The sequence below is a fragment of the Tenrec ecaudatus genome, chromosome 4 (assembly GCF_050624435.1).
Source record: "Tenrec ecaudatus isolate mTenEca1 chromosome 4, mTenEca1.hap1, whole genome shotgun sequence".
Lineage (NCBI taxonomy): Eukaryota > Metazoa > Chordata > Mammalia > Afrosoricida > Tenrecidae > Tenrec > Tenrec ecaudatus.
Window position 1 is genome coordinate 105,354,719 of NC_134533.1, and position 22,092 is coordinate 105,376,810.

The 22,092-nt window shown below is 45.2% G+C and overlaps 1 protein-coding gene across 1 annotated transcript in view; it reads right to left on the reverse strand.

The window, feature by feature from the left end:
* The window catches only part of EXPH5 (exophilin 5), a 91,585-nt gene extending 72,666 nt beyond the window's left edge, over nucleotides 1-18,919 (reverse strand). The window contains exon 1 of the mRNA XM_075547815.1: nucleotides 18,801-18,919. Coding sequence (XP_075403930.1) covers nucleotides 18,801-18,919 — 119 coding nt within the window. The remainder of the gene's footprint in view (nucleotides 1-18,800) is intronic.
* Nucleotides 18,920-22,092: the final 3,173 nt, after the last annotated feature.

Below are 22,092 nucleotides of genomic sequence, written 5' to 3' on the forward strand. Positions count from 1 at the left end.
TTGACGATGTACACTCATGTATGTAACAAGCAATTACCGTTTTCTGGGCTAACGCCTTTTCCCTCTATTTTTGCCTCAACTCTCTGATGTTGTTTGGTTGTTTCTCATTCCTTAGCTAACGGGAAGATACCATGGGCCTCTGAAGAAGTTAAAACAATGGTAGTGCAGCTGTCACCCTATTTGAAGAATACAAACAAAACAATTTAGATAGTTCCACTTTATGGATAAACTGTACATCAGATTCAATAGTGAGACTAAAATGTTTTTTTCAACTTGGAGCGAACGGTAATCCCATATCTAAATGGGGTAGAATTTACTAATCTTAAGACAAAATGAAACTAAATAAAAATCTTGGTCTATTTTACTTCATGACAGTGAAAAATAACTTCTATTTTCTTTTTCTTTGTTTAAACTTCTATTTTATAATAATTAGAAGTTACATGCAAAGTGAAACCAATAAATAGATTTATAACAAAATAAGCTCACTGCTATCAAGTCAATTCTGACTCATAATAACCCCAGAGCACTCTGCCCCATTGGGTGTCAGAGGCTGTAAATTTTATGGGAACAGAAGTCTCATCTTTCTCCTACAGAGCAGTTGGTGGGGTAGAACTGCTGAATTGCAGTTAGCAGTCCAATAGGTTACCCACGACACCACCCAGGCTTTCTTTATAACAAAATAGGACATGTCCGTTTTCTTAATATATAGATATAGAGATATGAAAATTAGTAATTACAAAACCACGTTGAGATGGTATCACACAGAGATACTTGTCTTTTAGAATCCGTCCCCACCCCCCACCATCCCAGGAAGGTTCTGATTTTGTTGGGGCAACAAAGTGCTTCATCCCAGTCATGGATCATGATGGATCAACGTCTACTTCGCAATTGCATTCCTTCTTTCTCAATTCCCTTGTTACTAGTGGCCACATGGCCTGATTCTAGTCACTGAGACACAAGGGGAAATGCGCTAGGAAGGTAGTTTTGAAAGCTGAAACTTCTACACAGAGCCCCAGCAGTGCGGTGGCTACACATTGAGCTGTTTACCACAAGGTTAGCCGTTCAAAACCACCAGCTGTCCCTAGGAAGAAAGAGGAGGCTTTCTACTAATATAAAGAGTTATAGTCTCAGAAGTCCACAGCGACAGCTCCATCCTGTCCTATATAGTCTCCATGAGTCAGAATCCACTTGATGGCAGTGAGTTTTGTTGTCGGGTTTTAACAAATATAAGTCACTTATATGTAATTTATATATACATATATAAGTATAAAAGGAACAGATGGTTGGTTCCAGTCTTTGCCCTGTCTTTCTGCCTTGGACATGGGTGTGATGTCTGGAGCAGTCTCAGCCCTATTACATTGTAAGGACAACACCTGACTGAACTAGCTAGCAGTTACCTACACTCACATAATGTCTTCTTTAGGTCAGAAAAATTTGCTTCAAATTTGTTAAAGCTATGGTTAGAGTGTCTGTTACTTGCAACAAAAGGCAGTCATGATACCAAAAGGTCAAGCTCGCTGCCATTGAGTTGATACCAACTCACAGTGACCCTACCGAACAGGGTAGGTCTGACCCTTTCGAACAGGGTTCTTGAGTCTGGGACTCTTTACAGGAGTAGACGCCTCCTCTTTCTCCTGAGAGCGCTGGTGGTTTCCAACTGTTGACCTGGACGTTAGCAGGCCAGTGTATAAGCACGATGCCACCAAGCCTCCTTGTCATGATAAAACCAAACTCACTGCCATGGGGTTGATGCTGACTCATAGTGACCCATTGTCATGATATATACCCTGAAATACAAATGGATCTATCAAGAAATGTGAATGACTAGTCAATATATGAAATGCATTGAAGTTCACTACAACCACCATGTTGGAAATTAAGTCAATACACGATAACGCTTTTTTTTGGCCTACAAAATTGGCAAATATTTTTAAAATACATTTTAAAATAAAATAATAAAATAATAGCACTCTATTGCTGGGAGGTATTGTAAAATAGTGGTTTCCCCACATTATCAATAAAGGTGCAATGTGGCGTAACATTTTTGGAGAGCTACTTGATAGCATGCAACAAGAATTTAGAAAATCTTAATTTTTTAATTTTATTTAATTTTTAAATCATTTTATTGGAGGTTCACACAACTCTTATCACAATCCATTGTGTCAAACACATTTGGACATTTCTTGCCATCATCATTCTCAAAACATTTGTTTTCTACTTGAGCCCTTGGTATCAGCTCCTCATTTTTTCCCTCCCTCCCCACTCCCCCTCTCTTAAGAACCCTTGGTAATTTAAAATTATTATTATTTTGTCATATCTTACACTGTCTGACGTCTCCCTTCACCCACTTTCCTGTTGTCCACCCCCCAGGAAGGAGCTTATATGTAGATACTTGTAATCGGTTCCCCCTTTCTACTCCATCTTCCCGCCACCCTCCCAGTATTGCCACTCTCACCTTTTTAAAAATCAGAACACCTTCAAATTACTTAAACTGATAATTCTACTTCTTAGAGCTGACACTGTGGAGCTAATTTAGTCTCCATCAAGGAGGTAGACACAAAGGTTTACTGCCATTATTAGCATCCCATAAGAAATGGGAAAGAATAGAGTGACTAAAGTACCAGAGTGGCCAATGAAATTAAGTAGAGGATGCTGTTCATTCTGCACAGAGCAGACTAGTATGCAGTCCCCAAAAGAAAGTTGAAAGGCTGTTGTTATGTTATGTTAGTAACAAAAAATGCTTGCTTGATCACAACTGTGTTATAAGAATGGAGGGAAAAATGGTTTGGTGGTTCTTCTTCAAAAAGCTAAAAAGAATTGCAATAACCAACCAAAACTGAAACCAAACTCACTGCCCCTGGTTGATTCCTACAGACAGTGAGTAGGATAGATCAGAACTGCCCGCAGGCTTTCCAAGCCTGTAATCCACGGACGCAGACTGCCACGTCTTTCTCCGGTGGATTGACTGCTCAGTTCAGACCGCTGACCTTTTGGTTAAAGATCAACCAGGCTGTTTAACCAGGACTCTTTTAGAATTGTCCCATGACCCAGTAATCCCACTCCTACGTACATGCCTAAAAGAAATGAAAAAAAAAAGTTGTACGTTGTGTTAGTCTGGGTCCTTTAGAGAAACAAATCCACAGAAACTCATGTATAAGAGAGAGTTTTATATAAAGGGTAAGTGCACATCAAGAAAACATCCCAACCCAGTGCTGCCCAAGCCCACAAGTCCAACATTAACCTATTAACCCAAAACATCCCAACCCAGTGCTGCCCAAGCCCACAAGTCCAACATTAACCTATTAACCCAAGTGTCTAACACCAATCTACAAAGTCTTCTTCCATCTCACAAAACACATACTATGATGCCAACTGCAGGAAGAAAGCCAAATCAGAGACCATGTAAGTATCTCAGCGCTGGCAGGGGTCTCCACACGGCTGCTCCAGCACCCAGGGCTGCATCAGGGTAGGTCCATGTGGCTTCTCCTCAGGGATGTCTTGCAGGAAGTGAGCCTGGCCAGCTGAAGCAGGGAACTGACTAAGGCAGCTGCATCCTGGTCCGACCGTCAGAAAGCAAGAGACCCGAGAACTAGAAAGGCGAAGCTTACTGAGCCATTTATCCCTCCACCCTTCAATTAATCCCACAGGTGTTTATCGGCTAGATTGGCACAATAAACTAACTACCTCGTAAGTGAAGATTCACAGCAGCACTCTTTGTAACAGCCAAAAATGTGGAAAAGACTGGAATTATTTTAAGCAGTGCATAAATGTATAAACACATGGTGGTAGATACATACATACAAGGAAATAGTATTCAGCCATACATGTACTGATAGAAGCTATAATATTGATAAACCATACGATCTTATGCTAAGTGAAGGGATTCAGGTACAAAAGGCAGAACACATATCATCAGATTCCATATCTGTGAACTACCCACGAAAGGTAGGGCCACAGAGCGAAACCCAGATTGGTGGGGGAAACACGGGCCGGAGGCGGTGAGAATAGCATGTCAGGGCTGAGTGGCCCGGGCTTTCAGTGAGGTCATCAAAGTGTTTGGGAACGAGGTCGAGGTGGTGGCTGTACAACTGTGAATATCCGAAATGCCACGGCGCCACTCACTTTAACATGGAGAGTCTTCTTGTTGTGTCCTTTTATCTCGGTATTTAAAGGATGAGTGTTGGGAATTCTGGTCCCAGGTCCGATGGAGTAAGCACATTCCACCCTGTCTGGCCTACAGAAGGCAACACGGGCGGGCATCGAGGAGGCTGATAAGTCACGTGCCTAAGGCAGACTGTGAGGGCCGGAATTTGCTTCCCTCCCTTTCTGGTTCATCTCCCTGTGGACTCCAGGCCGCCGGGAACCAGGCGTGGGAATCAGTGGGAATGGACAGTGTTCTAGGAGGAAAATTCCCTCCTCCGGCTGAAGAAGCGGGAACAGCAGTGGCCGCAGGGCCCTTAGCACTTAGAAGTCTGAGGAAAGGAAAGATGAGGGGCGAGGCAGGGGTGCCAAGAGGAAATGGGAAACCTCCTTTCCTGTTTTCTTTTTCCTTTGTTTTCCCATTAGAGGGCACTCCGGGGAATCGGGACTGACTGGAGAGATTGTGGAGAGAGAGGGAGGAACCTGAGACGGGGAGCCCCGTCAAGTGCGCGCAGAGAGAAAAGAACTCCACCCAGGATTCTATGTCCGTGGCAAGAGTCCTCGGCCAGGAAGGCAGGAGGAAAACACTCTCAAGTAAAGGAAAAGGGCATTTATTGCCCTCATGCTTGCTCTAAAAGAGTCGCTGAAGGATGTTTCTCAGCCAGAAGGGGCTGGTATCCGAAGGAAACTTGAACATCTGGAAGGACGAGCAGCCAAGAGACGAAGGTAAAGAGCCGGATAAACACAATAGATGGCTCTCTTGAGTTTGTGACAACACATACGATTAAAAGCAAAAGAGTTATACGATTTTGGGTGGAGTTTTCCATGTCAATCCCTGAGACAACTACAACATAAAGGACGTAAAGGGACCTTCATGGTGACAAGGCTTCTAACTTCAGGCGAAGTGGTGAAATAGCTGTGTTCTGGGTGTGAAGAGTCATGTATGCGTCCCTAGAGCAGCCACGGAAACACACATGTCTGAGAGGCGCTTCCAAAAGTTTGTGGGGAAATTTCATTATCTCTTGACTCATTTTCCCACAAACTTTGTGAAGCCTCCAACTATGTAGACACCCACACACAAAGAGAGAGGATAAAAAGATACACAAGGAGTATGGAGAAAAAGCTTGGAAACAGATTGAGGTGACAGTCGTGTAGTTCCAGTGGGCAGGATTAAAATATGGAATGCTATCTGCTTTCAATCCCAGCAAATGAAAGGAAAATGCATGGAAAGGAAATACTGAAGGTGAACAAAGAAGGTGCAGTGCAGTGGATGCTCAGTGGGGCTCTTCTAGCCATCGTCTTTGCAGTGCCCACCAGGACTTTTTCCTGAAGGGTCTGGGTAAAGAAAGGTGGGGAAAGATGCCGATAGATGATGCGATTCAGTTGTGAGTGAGTGATGGGATTGCAAACACTTGGCCGTGACCACAGAGAACTCACAGGTCATACTCAGGATGAGGGGCCTTATTAGAGCAGTTAACAGGTTACAATTCAGGATCAGAAGTGTTCAGGACACACTTCTCCCAGTTAGGACAAGTCTCAGCTGCGCCTCACCTCTCTGGCCCTTGACTTCTCAGCCACTTAGGAGGGGATTGGCCAGTTTTACCCTCCTGCTGGTTTTATAATGAGCTATTGAAGAAGTAGGGAATGGCTTTGCTATTAGGAAAGAAGCAGCAGGGATGGAGTGTGTCCTTTGGAGCCCAAGATTTCTGCATACTGAACCCCTTTGATCAAGGACAGAAAGCGGTGGCAATGGAGAAGCAGCAGAACACAAGGCAGAGCAGTGAGCTTCCCTGCGCCCAAATAAATAAAATTGAGAGCCTTCAGGCAGGAGACATGTAGAGCGGGTGCCTCCAGACCCTTAACTGGGAGCTAAGTTTGGTGCCTTATGGAGCTAGAGCTGATAGCCTTTGGGGCTGGGTTTTATGATGGAGTGACATGATAAATTGGGTATTTATCAGCAGCTCTACAAGAGTCTTCTAACATTGCTTAAGGCAGGAGAGGCCAAGGGGTCTATTGGCTGAGAAGTCAAGGAGCAGAGAGGTGAGGCGCAGCTGAGACTTGTCCTAATTGGGAGAAGTGTGTCCTGAACACTTCTGATCCTGAATTGTAACCTGTTAACTGCTCCAATAAAGCCCCTCATCCTGAGTATGACCTGTGAGTTCTCTGGGGCCACTGCAGTGAATTACTGAACCCAACTGAGAAGTACAGTGCGCTACGGGAGAGGCCATTGGTGTCCGAAAGGGTTAGGAAGGTTGGAAGATAGAGGCATTTCGAACCCCAGCCTCAAAGACATCTGCCTTGGGCAGCTGATGCTTCTGATGGTGGTTTTCCCCTTGTCGTTTTCTCTTGGCATTTCTTACAAAAGGGAAGAAAGGAAAAAACAAAGAAACCAGAAAACAAATAATAAAATGGTAGATTTAAATCTAAACATATTGATAATTTTACCAATGTGATCTAAACACATAAATTGAAAGACAAATTGTCAGAATCACAAACCCCTACAGGACAGAAAGAATTGCTCCTATGAATTTCCAAGACTGTTAACTCGTAACAGAAGCAGAAAGCCTCTTCTTTCTCCCAAGGAGCAGCTGGTGTTTTCTAACTGCTGACCTTGTAGGTAGCAGCCGAACTCGTAACCACTGTGCCACCAGGGCTCCCAACTCAGCCCTAGGCAACCACTAATTTGCCTATTCTGTGCATTTTATATAGATGGAATTATGCACAATGGTCTCTTTTTTAATCATTTTATTGGGGGCTCTCACAACTCTTATCACAATCCATACATCCATCCATTGTGTCAAGCACATTTGTACATTTGTTGCCATCATCATTCTCAAACAATGGTCTTTTATGACTAACTTCTTTCAGTTATCATAATGCGAACTAGCCATTTTGAGATTCAACCATGTTGTATGTTTCAGTGCACCATTCCTTTATATTGCTGAGTAATAGTCCATTTTATTTACCCAGACAGCCATTGGGTATAAGTGGGCTTTGGGTTAGGTGCATGTTTGGGCTATTTCTGCTTTTTGGGGGGGGGGCGCTATTATGGATAATACTATTATGAATATTCATGAACCAGTTTTTGTGCGGACATATGTTTCCACTTTTCTTGAGTAAGTACACCAAGAAGAGGAGGAGTGAGATATAAGTGGGTTATATCGAAACCCTCTCTATGAGACGTCGCACAGGGCAAGATATGACAAGATGATTTATAAATTATCAAGGGTTCATGAGGGATGGGGGAGTGGGAGGGAGGGGAAAAATGAGGAGCCAGGGGCTTAGGTGGAGAGCAAATGTTTTGAGAATGATGAGGACAATGAATGCACAAATGTGCTTTACACAATTGATGTATGTGTGGATTGTGATAAGAGTTGTATGAGCCCCTAATAAAAAGATTAAAGAAAATAGAAACCTCCTCTGTAATGTATGTTTGATGTTTAATTCTCTATATATGTTCAACATATTTATGGTGAGAGAAAAAAATGGTGAAGATAAAGTAAAAGGACCCCTAGGTGGTGTGATTTGAGGGCTACTAGGCATACTCTAAAATGCTCCGGTGGCACTGTGGACTAAGTGGGGTCAGCTGTGGACTGCCAATGGCACGGTCTGTGGTTCAAAACCACCAGCTGCTCTATGGGAGAAAGATGAGGCCGTCTGCTCCTATAAAGATTTTTAGCCTCAGAGTCTGTCCACGGGATCACACTGAGTCAGGATCGATGCCATGGTAGTGGTTTGGTTTGGGGCATTCTCTAGGAGCATCTGATGGCACAGTGATTAAAGGTCCGTAGTTCAAACCCATAGCCACTCTGTGGGAGGAAGATGTGTCAGTCTCCTTTGGTAAAGATGTTCAACCTGGAACCCCTATAGGGTAAGTGTGCCCTGTGCTATGGAGTCACTGTGCATGAGAACCTCCTGGTCCACAGTGGCTTTGGCTGGGCGGACGCCCCAGTGTGTGATTACACCCATTACCCCTCCTCGCCTTCCTCCTTCGCTGCTTAATGCTTGATTTCAAGCACTGTTTTACAACTGCAACCAAAGCAAATTTGGTATCAACTTTTAAAATAAACTGAAAGCCTTTCTACAATTTAATCACTGTGTCCCCCAATGTTCTCTTTCATCACTAGAGTCACACACAGAGTGGAATGAGGAAGCTGGCTTCTGTGGCATGCTCTGCTGTTATTTTAAGTACAGTGTTTTAATAGGCCACTGGCAATGTCAATGAGGAAACATTCCTGAGGAAGAGAGTGAGGTGAGCCTTCGGTCCTTATATATCACAGCTGCAGAATGGCAGGCCTGACTGAAGAAGGTAAAGGGGAGAAGGCATCCATCGTGGGTAGGAAGGGCAATGCGTCTGCGCGTCTGCGCGTCTGCACGCCTCCGACATAATTGTCCTCAGTTTTAAGTCCTAAGAACTAAAGCAGCCGTTCTCAACCTGTGGGTCATGACCCCTTAAGGGGGGGGTCAAATGACCTTTTCACAGGGGTCGCCCGATTCATAACAGTAGCAAAATGACAGTTAAGAAGTAGCAACGAAAATAATTTTACGTTGGGGGCGGTCACCACAACACGAGGAACTAAGAGTTGTATGAGCCCCTAATAAAATGTTTAAAAAAGAAAATGATGAGGGCAGAGAATGTACAGATGTGCTTTATACAATTGATGCATGTATATGTATGGACTGTGATAAGAGTTGTATGAGCCCCTAATAAAATGTTTTAAAAATAAATAAATAGTGTCATGGCATTAGGAAGGTTGAGAACCACTGCTCTGAAGAAAGAAAAATACGTTTTACTAACCTTCACCTGAATCCCCTTTGACCTCCACTGAGTCCCCAGTGTGATTCAGACCGGAGTGGATGACAGTGGGTGAGGGGGTTTTGGGGTGCTAAGGAGACGGAGAATATTTTCTTTCTTTTTTTTTTTAAGGAAGATATTTTCTGACTAACCTTATCTTGATTTTCTTTTCTTCCTCAAAAGGTCTCCCTGCTATTTCTTTCCCTTAGTTTGTGACATTGCACACATAGAAACGAAGCAAAGTGCGTTCATTTACATACTGGATACCGACTAAGTTCCAGGTAGTATGTGAGGCTCTCCTTCCTTGAGACAACCGGGCTGACCCATACACGCGTCCATATTCTAAAGAATAGGCCAGGTGGGAAACATATCAGACATTTGAAAAAATTATTTTAAGAAGTGTTTATGAACGTAAAAAAGTACAACCATATACTTTGCATCATTTTATTATCAAAAGTAATCATAATGCTTTTTATAATATATGATAAAACTTAAAGGAATAATAACAGAATTGAAGTAGATGAGAATAAGAGAAAAGGCAAATAAAATAATCGGAAAAGGGGTCAAGTCTCCTGAAATATTATTCCCACTAGATAATAACTTTAATAATTTAGGCTATAACCTTCCAAAGTGATTATATGCATTTTTAAAGTAATTGATTAGCAGGGATTTTTTAATATTCCGGAATGGTGGGTCTTACTGTTTGCCCTCCAATTTCCATTGCCTCATCTTCTCAGTAATAACATATCCAACATTTAGTTGGGCACCTGACTATATAGGATTTTGTGTTCTCTGTTTTCATGGTCCCTAGTGGTCTACACAAGGTGAGTAGTTGACACCCACCAGCTGCTGAATGGGGCTCTATGGGAGATAGATGAGGCTCCGCAGCCTTGGAAAGCCAAAGCAGCAGGGCCACTCTGTCCTGTAGGGTCACTGTGAGCCAGAATCAACTTGATGGCATCGAGTTTCATTTTTGCTGGCTTGTTTGATATTTTCCTGGTCCAGTAGAACCAACTAATGTATAAATGTGCAAAGAACTCAGTTCTGGATCTGCTAGCAGCGGTCTCAACCTGAGGGTCGCCACCCCTTTGGGGGTCAAACAACCCTTTCACAGGGGTCGCCCAATTCATAACAGTAGCAAAACTACAATTATGAAGTAGCAACGAAAATAATGTTATGGTCGGGGGGTCACCACATCATGAGGAACTGTAATAATGGGTTGCGGCATTAGGAAGGTTGAGAGCCACTGTGTAAGGGGGTTGATGGGCAATGTGAGAGGGCAGTCACTTCAGCTTTTTTGTATTTCACTGGTGGAGCATTTTAAAACCACCAGCAGCCCCTTGGAAGAAGACTGGGTTTCTACCTTCATAAACAGTTACAGTCTCAGAGCTCCACAAGGGGTCACTATGGGTCAGCATTGACTCCAGCCAGCGAGTGTGGGGTTTTCCTTCTGGTGGCGTAGTGGTTGTGTTGGTTGTTAGCTGCTAACTTTCTATTCCCATAAAGAGCTACAGTCTCAGAAACTCACAGGGACAGTTCTACCCTGTCCTCTGGGGTCACTCTGAGTCGGCATCAACTCGATGGCAGTGAGTTTGTTTTTTCTTGTTTGTGCCCCTGGTGATGATTTCTTAAATGTTGAGCAGTCTGTCACCAATCTCAGTGAAGAGAAAGGCCAGCAATTTTATTTTAGTTTTTAATCATTTTCTTGAGGGTTCACACAGCTCTTCACACAATCCATACGTACATCCATTGTGTCAAGCACATTGGTACATTTGTTGCCACCATCATCATTCTCTAAACATTTGCTTTCTACTTGAGCCCTTGGTATCAGCTCCTCATCCCCCCCACCACCCACTCTCCTTCCCTACCCTTGATAATTTATAAATTGTTATCATTTTTCCATGTCTTACACTGACCAATGCCTCCCTTCACCCACTTTTCTGTTGTTCATCCCCCTGGGAGGGGGTTATATATAGATCATTGTGATCAGTTTCCCTCCCCCCCACCTTCCCCTTCCTGTCCTGTTATCACTGCTCCCTGGTTTATCTGTCCTGGATTCCCTGTGTTTCCAGCTCTTATCTGTACCCATGTACATGCTCTGGTCAAGCTGGATTTGTCAGGTAGAATTGGGATCATGATAGTGGGAGGGAGGAAGCATTAAAGAACTAGAGGAAAGTTGCATGTTTCATTGGTGCTAGACTGCACACTGACTGGCTCGTCTCTTCCTTGTGATCCTTCTGTAAGGGGATGTCTAATTGTCTACAGATGGGCTTTGGGTCTCCACTCTGCACTCCCCCTCATTCACAATGATATGACTTTTTGTTATGGATCTTTGATGCCTGATATCTGATCCCATTGACACCTCATGATCACACAGGTTGGTGTGCTTCATCCATGTGAACTTTGTTGCTTCTTCAAGCCTTTAAGACCCCAGACGCTATAACTTTTGGTAGCCGGGCACTATCAGCTTACTTCACCACGTTTGCTTATGCAGCCATTTTTTCTTCAGCGATCGTGTTGGGAAGGTGAGCATCACGGAATACCAGGTTATTAGAACAAAGTGTTCTTGCATTGAGGGAGTACTTAAGTAGAGGCCTGATGTCTGTCTGCTACCTTAATACGTAACATATAAATATATGCGCATAGAAATATTTCCCTATCATTATATAAAAATATATTTACATATGTGCATGTCTGTATTTTAGACTTCTATAAATACCCTTTATCACCTCATTTTTTTTCTCTATTTCCTTTTGTTTTCCTCTTGTCTCATTATCATGTTCAGCCTTCATTCGGGTTTCAGTAATTCCTCTCAGCTACATTGCCCTTGATCAAGCCTTACCAGGCATCCTATGCCTTCCTCACTGTCTATTTTAGATCACTTACTATTCCCTTGTCCCTGAATTTGTTAATACCCACTTCCTTTACCTGCCTCCCCTCTCCCATGTCCACCACCCACCCCCAACCATTGGTCCTATTGTTTTCTCCTCCGGTTTGTTTATCCTGCCTATCTTATCTAGATAAGCAAAGAGACAATGATAAGCATAAAAACAAGGCAGAGCAAAACAAAGCAACAAAAAAAAAACATACAACAACAACAAAAACCAATGACAAAAAATAAGAAAGAAAAAAAGTCTATAAATAGTTTCAGGTCTGTTTGTTGACCTTTAGACGTGTTTTTCAGTGGAGTCTGATGGGGGTGCCATGCCCTGTTTTCCAGTGGAGTCTGATGGGGGTGCCATGCCCTGACCCCAAAGTCTCTTTTCAGTATTCCCCAGAAACTTCATTGCTTTGCTCCCCTTAACCCTCTGTTGCACACCCTTAGTGTTTTGTGCCATGTGGTGGGGTCAGATCGGGCACAGTTTCCACACAGGGCCTTCAGTGTTGTTCCATGTAGTGATATGGGTCAGTGAGGGACATCTTGTCTCATGGTAGGGCTGGCCCTATGGTCCTCTGTGCATTGGCTGCTCTGAGCAGGAATATCGTCCTCAAGGCTTGGTGGACCAGGATGTGTTCCACTCTCTCTCCTTCCCTCTTCATTCCCTCCTGTGTGCTCTGATCAGACTCACACCTCTCCCTGAGCTGTAGCTTCAGTGCTCTCCTCTGTAATGCATTCTTCAGGGGATGGGAGGGGGCGGTGGGTGCTTATAGTTGGGATTGGAGCCAGTCCTGAAGGCCAGCAATTTTAATCACAATTTATTAGCAGAAGGAGATTTTCAAGATTTTCTCTCACACCAGAAAGTGATGTAAACATTTGTGTGTATGTTTAAAAAAAAAACTGAAAGCATCTTTTTCTATGGGTCTTTAAGAAAATATGACTATCCATCCTCCCCACCCTCACAGCCCCATCTCATAAATGTAACTCTGAAACAGAAAACATTGGGAAATTGTACCCACTAGCTAACCCAAAGGACTCAAAACTGAACCCACTGCCATCAAGTTGGTTCTAACTCTTAGTGACCCAATATAGGACTTCGGGGAGCAGGAATCATAACAGGAGCAAACAGCCTATCTTCCTCCCCTGAAGTGGCTGGTGGATTCGAACTGTGTCCCCATATCTAGCCCACAGTACCAGCAGTCAGCTCACAGAATAACTTATATCTCAAACTTAAAGATTGACAGCCTTGGCAATCAAAAGTGGCAGTTCTACCCTGTCCTAAAGGGTCAATATGAGTTGGAATCGACTCAATGGCAATGGGTTTTGCTCAATGCCAAGATTACAGCCCAACAGGATTTCCCAGAACTTCCTTATTTCCGATTGCTTGACATTAGTGTCCTTGAGCTTCTGCTTAGTTTAAAACCAAACTCACTGCCATCAAGTCAATTCAGTCTTAAAGCAGCCCTAGAGACCAGAGTAGAACTGTCGCAGTGGATTTCTAAGACCATAAATCTTAATGAGAATGGAAAGTCTCATCCTTTGCCCATCAAGTGGCTGGTAGTTTTGAACGGTTGACCTTGTGGTTAACGGTCCAACTATGCCATCGGTGCTCAGGAAACTATATATCCTGAAGTTGTGATCCATAGCCAGTGAACACTTCAGCTTCCTGAAGATCACCACCCCCAACACACAACCACTATACCACCAAAATACGTCCCAGTTAAAACTGGCTCTATGATCCAACACAAGGTGAAACTGCCAGATTGGAATTGACATTCTGATTTCCACATTTTTGTTGGTTTCTCAGAGTGCTTCTGTAGCACTGCCCCCAGACTCACAAGACATTGCATACCCTCCCTGAGCTTGACACAGTGGCTGCACAATGGGCAGAGACATAACTGTGAGGATGAGGGTCGCTATGAGTTGGAACCAACTTGGCAGCACCTAACAATAACAACAAACCTCCCCAGACTCACAGGCCAGATGAGGCGATTAGGAGGAACTAACATGCAATGGAACATGAACTCCCGTGGGCAAATGGGTGTTTGAAGAAGCGGGGTGAACTGCGGGTGAGACGTGGGGAGAGCAGCTACAGATCGCAAAGACCGCTGACTCCAGGCAGTGTGCTAATCAGTCCTTCAACAGGTATCTGCACCTGTTCCACGCAGGCCCCTTGTCTGTGATGCAGAGCCCTCAGACCTTCAGCACTCAGCCACGCCTGCAGTCCATCTTTACAGAATGTTCACTGTGTGCCAGGAGCTGCACCAGGCTCTGGGGACCCGTCAATAGGAATAGCAGACATTTTTGCCCATCTTCTTCAAGTTGCTGTGCACATGCCTGGCTGACCTTAAGTTGCAATTACCATCAGACGCACGGTGCCATTTTGAATTCTGATTTTTCACACAACAAGGACAGAGTCGGGCTGTTCCTGTGGGTTTCTGAGACTGCAGCCCTTTACTGGAGTGGAGAACCTCATCTTTCTTCCACAGAGCAGCTAGTCGTTTTGAACTGCTGATCTCGTGGTTAGCAGCCCAATGCATAGCCACTATGGCACCAGAGCTCCTAACGTCTAGTAGAGTGCCTAGTATACTAGTAAGGGCTTACTAAATGCTAGCTGTGACTATTACCGCAGTAATAGCTATTATTATATGAAAGGCCAGCAGTCAGTGGTCATCTCCTCTATCTCAATCTTCTACTAATGAGAAATAGCCAAGAACTGGATTACTGGGTCAAGGACAATGCCATATTGCCATATTGGTCACCAAAAGGATTGTGTTCACTTCGCACTGCCACTAACAATATGTTGAGTCGGTCAGGTTCAAGCCAATCCTCACCAACAGTTTGTCCTGGTATTGTTAGAGGGACAAAATGCTATCTTGAGGCTATTTTAATTTTCACTTCCTTATTACTCGGCTGATGAAGAGTTTTTCCATATTTTTTGTTTACTGTCCAGATATCTTCCAGGGTGAGTGATTTATTCCTATGTTTTGCCTGTTTATCAGCTAGAATTTTGGTGTTTTTCTAGGAAATTTGAATAACCTATGCATTAGAAATATTATTGATGCAAATATTTTCCCAGTTAGCTAGAGTTAGAAAGGCGTGGTGTAAATGAGGGACCACCAAGGTCAAGTTCTGTGTGTTCAGGAGCATGTCTGTGAGTGGGCCGCTGATTCCTGAAATGGTAAACCTAACCACAGCTCTCAGCTGTAACATTGATTCCTGGGCTGCTCCAACTCTTTATATTCTATATTTCTGATGAACTATAGAAATGTACTCTTAGTTGTTTTGTAGACACCTCAAGTGCAGTCCAGATGAATGGAACTCACTCATTACCTCTCAATCAACTAACTTTCCACTTGACCCCATGGGCCCCTTGCTGTTGAGCGAGTTCTCAACATGGAGAAAAGGCCTCCCAGCAGCTCTCAGACAGGCTTCCTGTTGCACTTTCTCCTCAATTATACTCTTGACTTAGAAGTCATGTGTCCTAATTTTTGATTTGGAAAATATGTTCACACATATCAAGAAAATTATTGAAGATGCAGCCAGGTTGACATGTCATCTCGGACCTGTTTTTGCATGCCAGCTGTTGGAACATGTGCATATAAGCCTTGAGCAGATAAACAGAAGAGTCCCATGGAGATCACTATCCCATCATGAAGTGTTGATAGAGGGAGCTGGGAATTAGACAAGGGAAAAGAAAGTACTAGAAATCCTTGACTTGGTTATATGGCCCAAATATCTACTTTCCTTATTTTTTAAAGTTTTGTGATGTTTTCAAATAGTTTAATTTTCTAATAGTTTATTTGCTGCAATATTGATTTAATATTAATATTGCGGCTCTTTCTGTTGATGCTTCCATTAAGATGTGAGAACTATGAAATCAGAAAATATGATTTTAGTCTTTCTTCTAATGCCCAGTCCAGTGGTCTTTGGCACCTATGTACAGATTGAAACACAAACACATACACAAAACTCCACCACCATGGAGTCGATTCTGACTCACACTGACCCTATAGAACAGAGTAGAATTTCCCCTTAGAGGTTCCAAGACTGTAAATCTTTATGAAGTAGAAAGCCTCATCTTTCTCCAAAAGAGAAGCTAGTGGGTTCAAACTGCTAACCTTATGGTTAGCAATCCGATGCTTTAACCTGCAACAACACAGGGCTCCTTTATGTCCAGATCAGATCCCTTGAAAGCCAGCTGACATGGGCAGCATGAGCTGCTGTCGAGGAAAGAGCAAGGCACCCATCAGATCAAATATAAAATTTTAAAATGTCCTTGAATGGAAGAAAGTTAAAAGAAGTTTAAGTACTTTTCCCAAGAGAAGTCATGTTGATAATATGTCAAGTGGGGTTCTCACCTCCTATTATTTTCCAATTCTCTACCCCCACATCTCCTCCAAATAAACTGTGGATCATTTAAGAAGCCCCCTCCCCCTGCCTCCTCTAGAGAGACAAGAGACACCCCCAGTAACACACACTCAGAGCAACAGTTTCTGAGTCCTGGAAAGTGTGCTAAAGCCAAGCACCCTGCAGGGCTACAGTTCTCCTCTCCAGAGCTAGGTTTGCCTGGGCTGTGGGATGCATACTGATGCTGGGGAGCATGCCCACGTGAGTGTGTGTGGACACGTGCACACATGGGTGGGAACATACTGTGTTCAGGAGAGTATACTTTCACGCTATTGGTGTGGAGGGGGGCGGGGCGGTGGGATGATTTTCTGAAAACTAGAGTTAAGGATATGAAGCCACCTCTAGATTTGAAATATTGGGTCATCCATGCAGGAGAAGAGCAAACGCAGAGCTTTAGACCTCGATCCCCAACCCAGCCCAGCCCACTACAGTGGAGGAGTCCATTCCCACTCACCGACCCCATGGGACATGCGCACCTGCCCCTGCTAGGGGTTCCGAGACTCTAACGCTCCACGGGAACAGAACTGAGAGTGTCTTCTTTCTCCCAGGGAGTGGCTGGTGAATTTGACCTGCCAACCTTGTGGTCAGTAGCCTAATGCTTAACCCACAGGGCTCCTTGCTTTAGGCCCTGGCCATTCTAATTTCTTCTACAACAGCCAATTAAGGTTTCCCTATTTGAAATGGGTGCTGGGGGGTTATTTGGTGGGGCATCTGGAAGACGGCGGGAGCTCTCATTGCCAAACTGCTGCTCACAGATAAAAAGACTCCCTAAATCCGATCAAGAGTCCTGGTGACTGGTACAGATGGGACCTGGAAACAGGGAATCCAGGACAGAGGAACCCCTCAGGACCAGTGGTGGGAATGGCGATACCCAGAGGGTGGAGGGAAGGTGAGGGAGAAAGGAGGGACAGATTACAAGGATCTGCGTATAACCTCCTCCCTGGGGGACGGACAGCGGAGAAGTGGGTAAAGGGAGATATCGGATGGTGTAAGATATGACAAAATAATAATTTATAAATAATCAAGGATTCATGGGGGAGAGGGAGCGGGGGAGGGAGGGGGAAAATGAGGAGCTGATATCAAGGGCTCAAGTAGAAAGCAAATGTTTTGAGAATGATGAGGGAAACAAATGTACAGGAGTGCTTGACACAATGGGTGTATGTGTGGATTGTGATAGGAGTTGTACGAGCCCCCAATACAATGATTGAATTATTTTAAAAAAGAGAATCCTGGTGGCATAATGGTTAGCTCTGAGTGAGAAGGATGAGGCTTTCCGCTCTTGTAAAGTGGTCAAGAATGACAGTCTGGGAAACCCACAGTTCTACCCTGTCCTATAGAGTTGCTAGTGCTGAAATCACCCGGATGGCAGAGGGTTCTTATTTGCTTTTGAAATTCCAATCAAGGCCACTCTTTGGGGCCTGAGGGTGATGATTTGAATTTCTTCCACAGGCAACTGGAGAAGGCGGCACCAGTTTGCTCCAGTGGACACACACTCCTGATAGCCCCAGGGGTGGCAGAACTGTGTGCTGCACAGATTTTTAACACTGATTTTTCACAAGTGGACGGGTAGCTGCTTCTCTCCAGGCATCTGTGAGTGGACTAGACCCCTACTCTTTGGGTTGGCAGTCACGTACCTGAACCCTATGCACGACCCAAGGGCCCCGGAGAAGTCCTGCCGAGGGTCCTTCCAGGCCTGAAGAGAGGACTTATCTCACGCAGACTCAGCAGGAAAACTGGTTAATGTACACCTCGGTTAATTATTGCTCTCTGGAGTTCATTCACTAGTGGCCAATTCCCACTGTGTAGGAAGATCAAGGTGACATTCCAGAGAAACTTCCTTCTCAACCCGTGACACAGAAAAAGTCCCACCCATTCCTGCTACTGTGCGGGTCCAGCCCAGCCGGATTCGCCGCTGTTTGACTAGTTAATGGAACTGCCACCCTTGAGGTGGGAACTTTCCTTGGCGGCGGCGGTGGGTGGCGAAGATTTTTTCCTAGGTGCTTTGGGACCGAGGGGGGCGTGGAGGCCCCCAAAGCGTGGGAGGGCACGTGAGAGGGCGCAGGTGGAGTCAGACTGTTCCGGGCAGTGCCCCCTCCCTGCTTCCCCTGCCCTCTGGGCCCAAGCCCAGGTCCGCTGAGTGCAGCGAGGGCGGCGCCACGTGGAGCCCTACCCTGCGGGGACCCTGCGGGACCCTGCGCAAGCCATCGCCTCCCACGTGGTGTCCCGACTCGGGTGGTGCACCTGCAGCGAGCGACACAGCGGAGAGCGCCGACCTCAGCCAGGACCACCCTCCCTTTGGGGAACCTGCGAGTCCCCGCTTGATCCCAGGTGGATGGCGATCTGGAAGGAGCAGTAGACACCCCCAACTCTTAAGACTTAAGAGAGGAAAGAATTTGCCCCCTGGGAACCTAGAGAGTCCGCAGGGAGCCCAGCCCGCCCCAGAGCCGCTCAGCGCCCCGCCAGGTGCGACCCGGGGCTCCGGCTCCACCTGCCAAGCCCGGCTCAAGGGAAGCCTGGGACCCCCAAGGTCGCTGGGGGGCCCCCCAGGGCACACAAAGCAGAGAAAGGACTTTGTACCTGATCCTCTCCTTCTCCGCCCTTCGCAGCTCCTCGTTTCTCTCCAGCACTTGCAAGATCTTCCTGGCTTCCTCGTCACTTAAGAAGCTGACATCAAATCCCGGAGGAGCTGCCGTCATTTTCTCGACGGCGTGTGTTACACTTGATATCCCGGGTGCCTCCGGTTACCCAGGCATTTCCCAAGCTAGAGAAAACCAGTCGCACACACCGCCGGATCTCAGAGCCAATAATAAGCCCGCCCCTTTGAAAGTCCCAAACCACAACCCGAAGGTCCGGCCCACACCTACCGGGCTCGCTTTGACAACTCCTGAATGACAGGAGTCTCTCCACCTGGCCAACCGAGAGGCGAAATCCAGGACTAAAGACGGAGAGGGAGCCAATCCCATTGGCAAGGGGCGGGCTTCCCGCGTCCGCTCCCCTCCCCTCTCGGACGGTTGACACAAACAAGCCTGCAGGATTCTGCTCCCACGGGAGCCTCAGCTCCCTTGTCTACTCCTGAGTATGGATCTGCTTGGGCTGTTGCTCGTCGCTCCCAGAACTTGGGCTCGCCTGGCAAAGGAGAGTCAGCATGCATTCTGTCGTTCAACAAGTAGGAACCCATGGGAAAGAGAATGCACACCAGAACGGTTGGACTGTGTAAGAGGAGGGCTGGACTCTGGTCATTTGTGGGCAGACCCTGCAGAGGGGTGAAATGAGTCTGTCTTCGGAATGAATGCTTCGCCAAGTCTCCCCAGCCTGCCTTATCCCACTGCCGCACAAAAGCCAATCTCAGATGTTAAAACGGACCTTTGAAATGCAGGGCTCTGTACGCGAAGACAAACCTGGGGCAGAGTAATCCGAAGTACTAGTAGTTTTTGTAAAGTGTGACAATCTCTTTATTCTGTGAAACCACAGAACTAGCTTTTCTCGAACGTCAGTCACTCCCAGTTGTACTCTGTAATGGATGACAATGGGAGTTTCCAAAGATAGTAATATGCGTAAACGTATGTGTGTATGTATATGTACATAGGTATATTCACGTATATAAAGTGTATAAATGTTGATATATACAGCATTTTTAAACCCCTCGCTCCTTCCCTGGGAATACATTGCTTCTCTTGGCTTCATTTCTTACAGAGAGATCATGTCAGGTTATTTTTCCTGTCCCATCACCTCAATTTGGTGACTTCTAATGCATCAGGCTTGGAAAAGGAGAGGAGCATTGACAAAGAGGGAGACTCAGGAGAAGAGGGACTGGCGTAGTGGCTGCAATGGGGGGCTCAGACACCACAACAAGTGTGAGGATGGCACAGGGCCGGCAGTGTAGCACACAGGGTCCCTACGCGCGGACGTACCCAATAACAAATGCGGACAGGAAGATTACTAGCATTTGAAACATATCATCCTCTCTCATGGCAAATAAAGCCAATAAATATTTTGTTTCTGTAACAAAAACAAAAATGGCTATGTTTTGGCCTCTGGGCCTCCTCGTCATCTTGATCAACATTATTTAAGACATGTCTAGGCAGCTGGTGGTTCGAACAACATTCCGTGGGTGTATGTGATTTGTATGAGGCAAGAAACAGTGTGGTTCACCAACGTTGTACAGAGAGCAACTTTATAAATAGTCTGCTGTTAGTATTGGTGGTGTAGAAGTGAGTATTGTATGTGATGTCCAATGTCTCTACTTAGTAATGTGATCATTTATTCACTATTTAGCATCTACGTGAAACTTTTCATTGTGGACACTGCGGGTCTTCTTTTACCTGGCTTTAATGTGTCAGCAAATTGCTCTCACTGACATGTACTGTGTGTCCTAAATGACGGTTGGAGTCCTACTGGTGTGAAGAGCTGCTAATGACAGGTATGCTGGCCACACCTGGATGAGGCCGTCTACTCCCGAAAAGGTTTGCCGTCTCAGAAAGCACAGGGGCAGTTCTACTCTGTCCCGTAGGGTCACTGTGAGCCGGAATTGACTTCATGGCAGTGAGTTTGGACTTGGGTTACATGAAGGCATTGCACACTCCAAACAAGATAGTCTTTTTCCTTGGGAAGTTTTTATTCCGGCAGGAGAGGTAGCACATTTAGAAAACTGACTACAAAACAGAGGAAAACACAGGAGAGCTGCACAAAAATGTTTCCCGAGAGCACAGAAAGAGAAGTCCGGTCAGGCTGAGGGAACCGGAGAGAGGAAGGGCTTATGAGTGGCAGCTGGAAGGATCAGAATTCAACAGGAAGGAAGGGGACAGTGTGAGAGGAGGTGTGTGAGTCTATTCCAGGACAGGGGAATAATAGCAAAAATACACACTAGGAATCCTCTCATATTTCTTCAGCTCCTCTGATTACAAATGCCCAAAAGGAGCAAGACTGTGGAATCTAGAAACCATGGAATATTAAATGATTAGTGGATGATTTGTTTGGGGGAGAGCATACATTCACAATGAGGGCATTGGTACCCCTAAAAAATCAAAATCACTGATCTCATGTAGAAAGCACACAGTATATAAAAATATATAGTTTATCTGTGCTATTAAAATTGTATTAGGCAATTTGGGGTGGGGCACCCTAACAGACTCCTTAGGGCAACCAATAATGAACAAGAGATGGAGAAATCTTGGGCTGGAGCACGGGGCTTGTGCAGAGTAAGGGTGGGACCGGCCTGAATGCTGTGCTGGAAAATCTGGACTCTGTTGTATAAGCAGTGAAAAAAACAGTAGATGCTTTGGGGATGACAATCGTATCGTTGAAGCAGAATTTGGGATGATTACTCTGGTTATGGTAGATAAGGGTGATATTATTAGTTATGTCTTCCCAAAAAAAGCTATGTTGAAATCCTAATAATACTTTTAAATTGACCTTGTTTTGAAGTCGTGTCCACCAATATAATCAGTTAAATTATGATGTCATGTGGGAAGAAAGTGGGTTCTTATCCCATCCGACTGGTACCCTTATAAAAAGAGGAGGAAAGACACTCACAGGTGGACTACCATTCGATGATGGAGGCAGAGATGTGGAGAGCTGAATCGACCAGCCAAGGGGCACCGAGCAGTGTCAGGAACCACCAGAAGTTAGGAAGACGCATTGATGGGCCTTCCTTTAGAGCAGTGGTTCTCAACCTTACCACTGCCGTGACCCTTTCACACAGCTCCTCATGTGGTTGTGACCCCCCAACCATAACATTATTTTTGTTGCTACTTCATAACTGTAATTTTGCTACTGCTATGAATTGGGCGACCCCTGTGAAAGGCTTGTTTGACTCCCAAAGGGGTGGAGACCCACAGGTTGAGAACCCCTGCTTTAGAGCCTTCAGTGA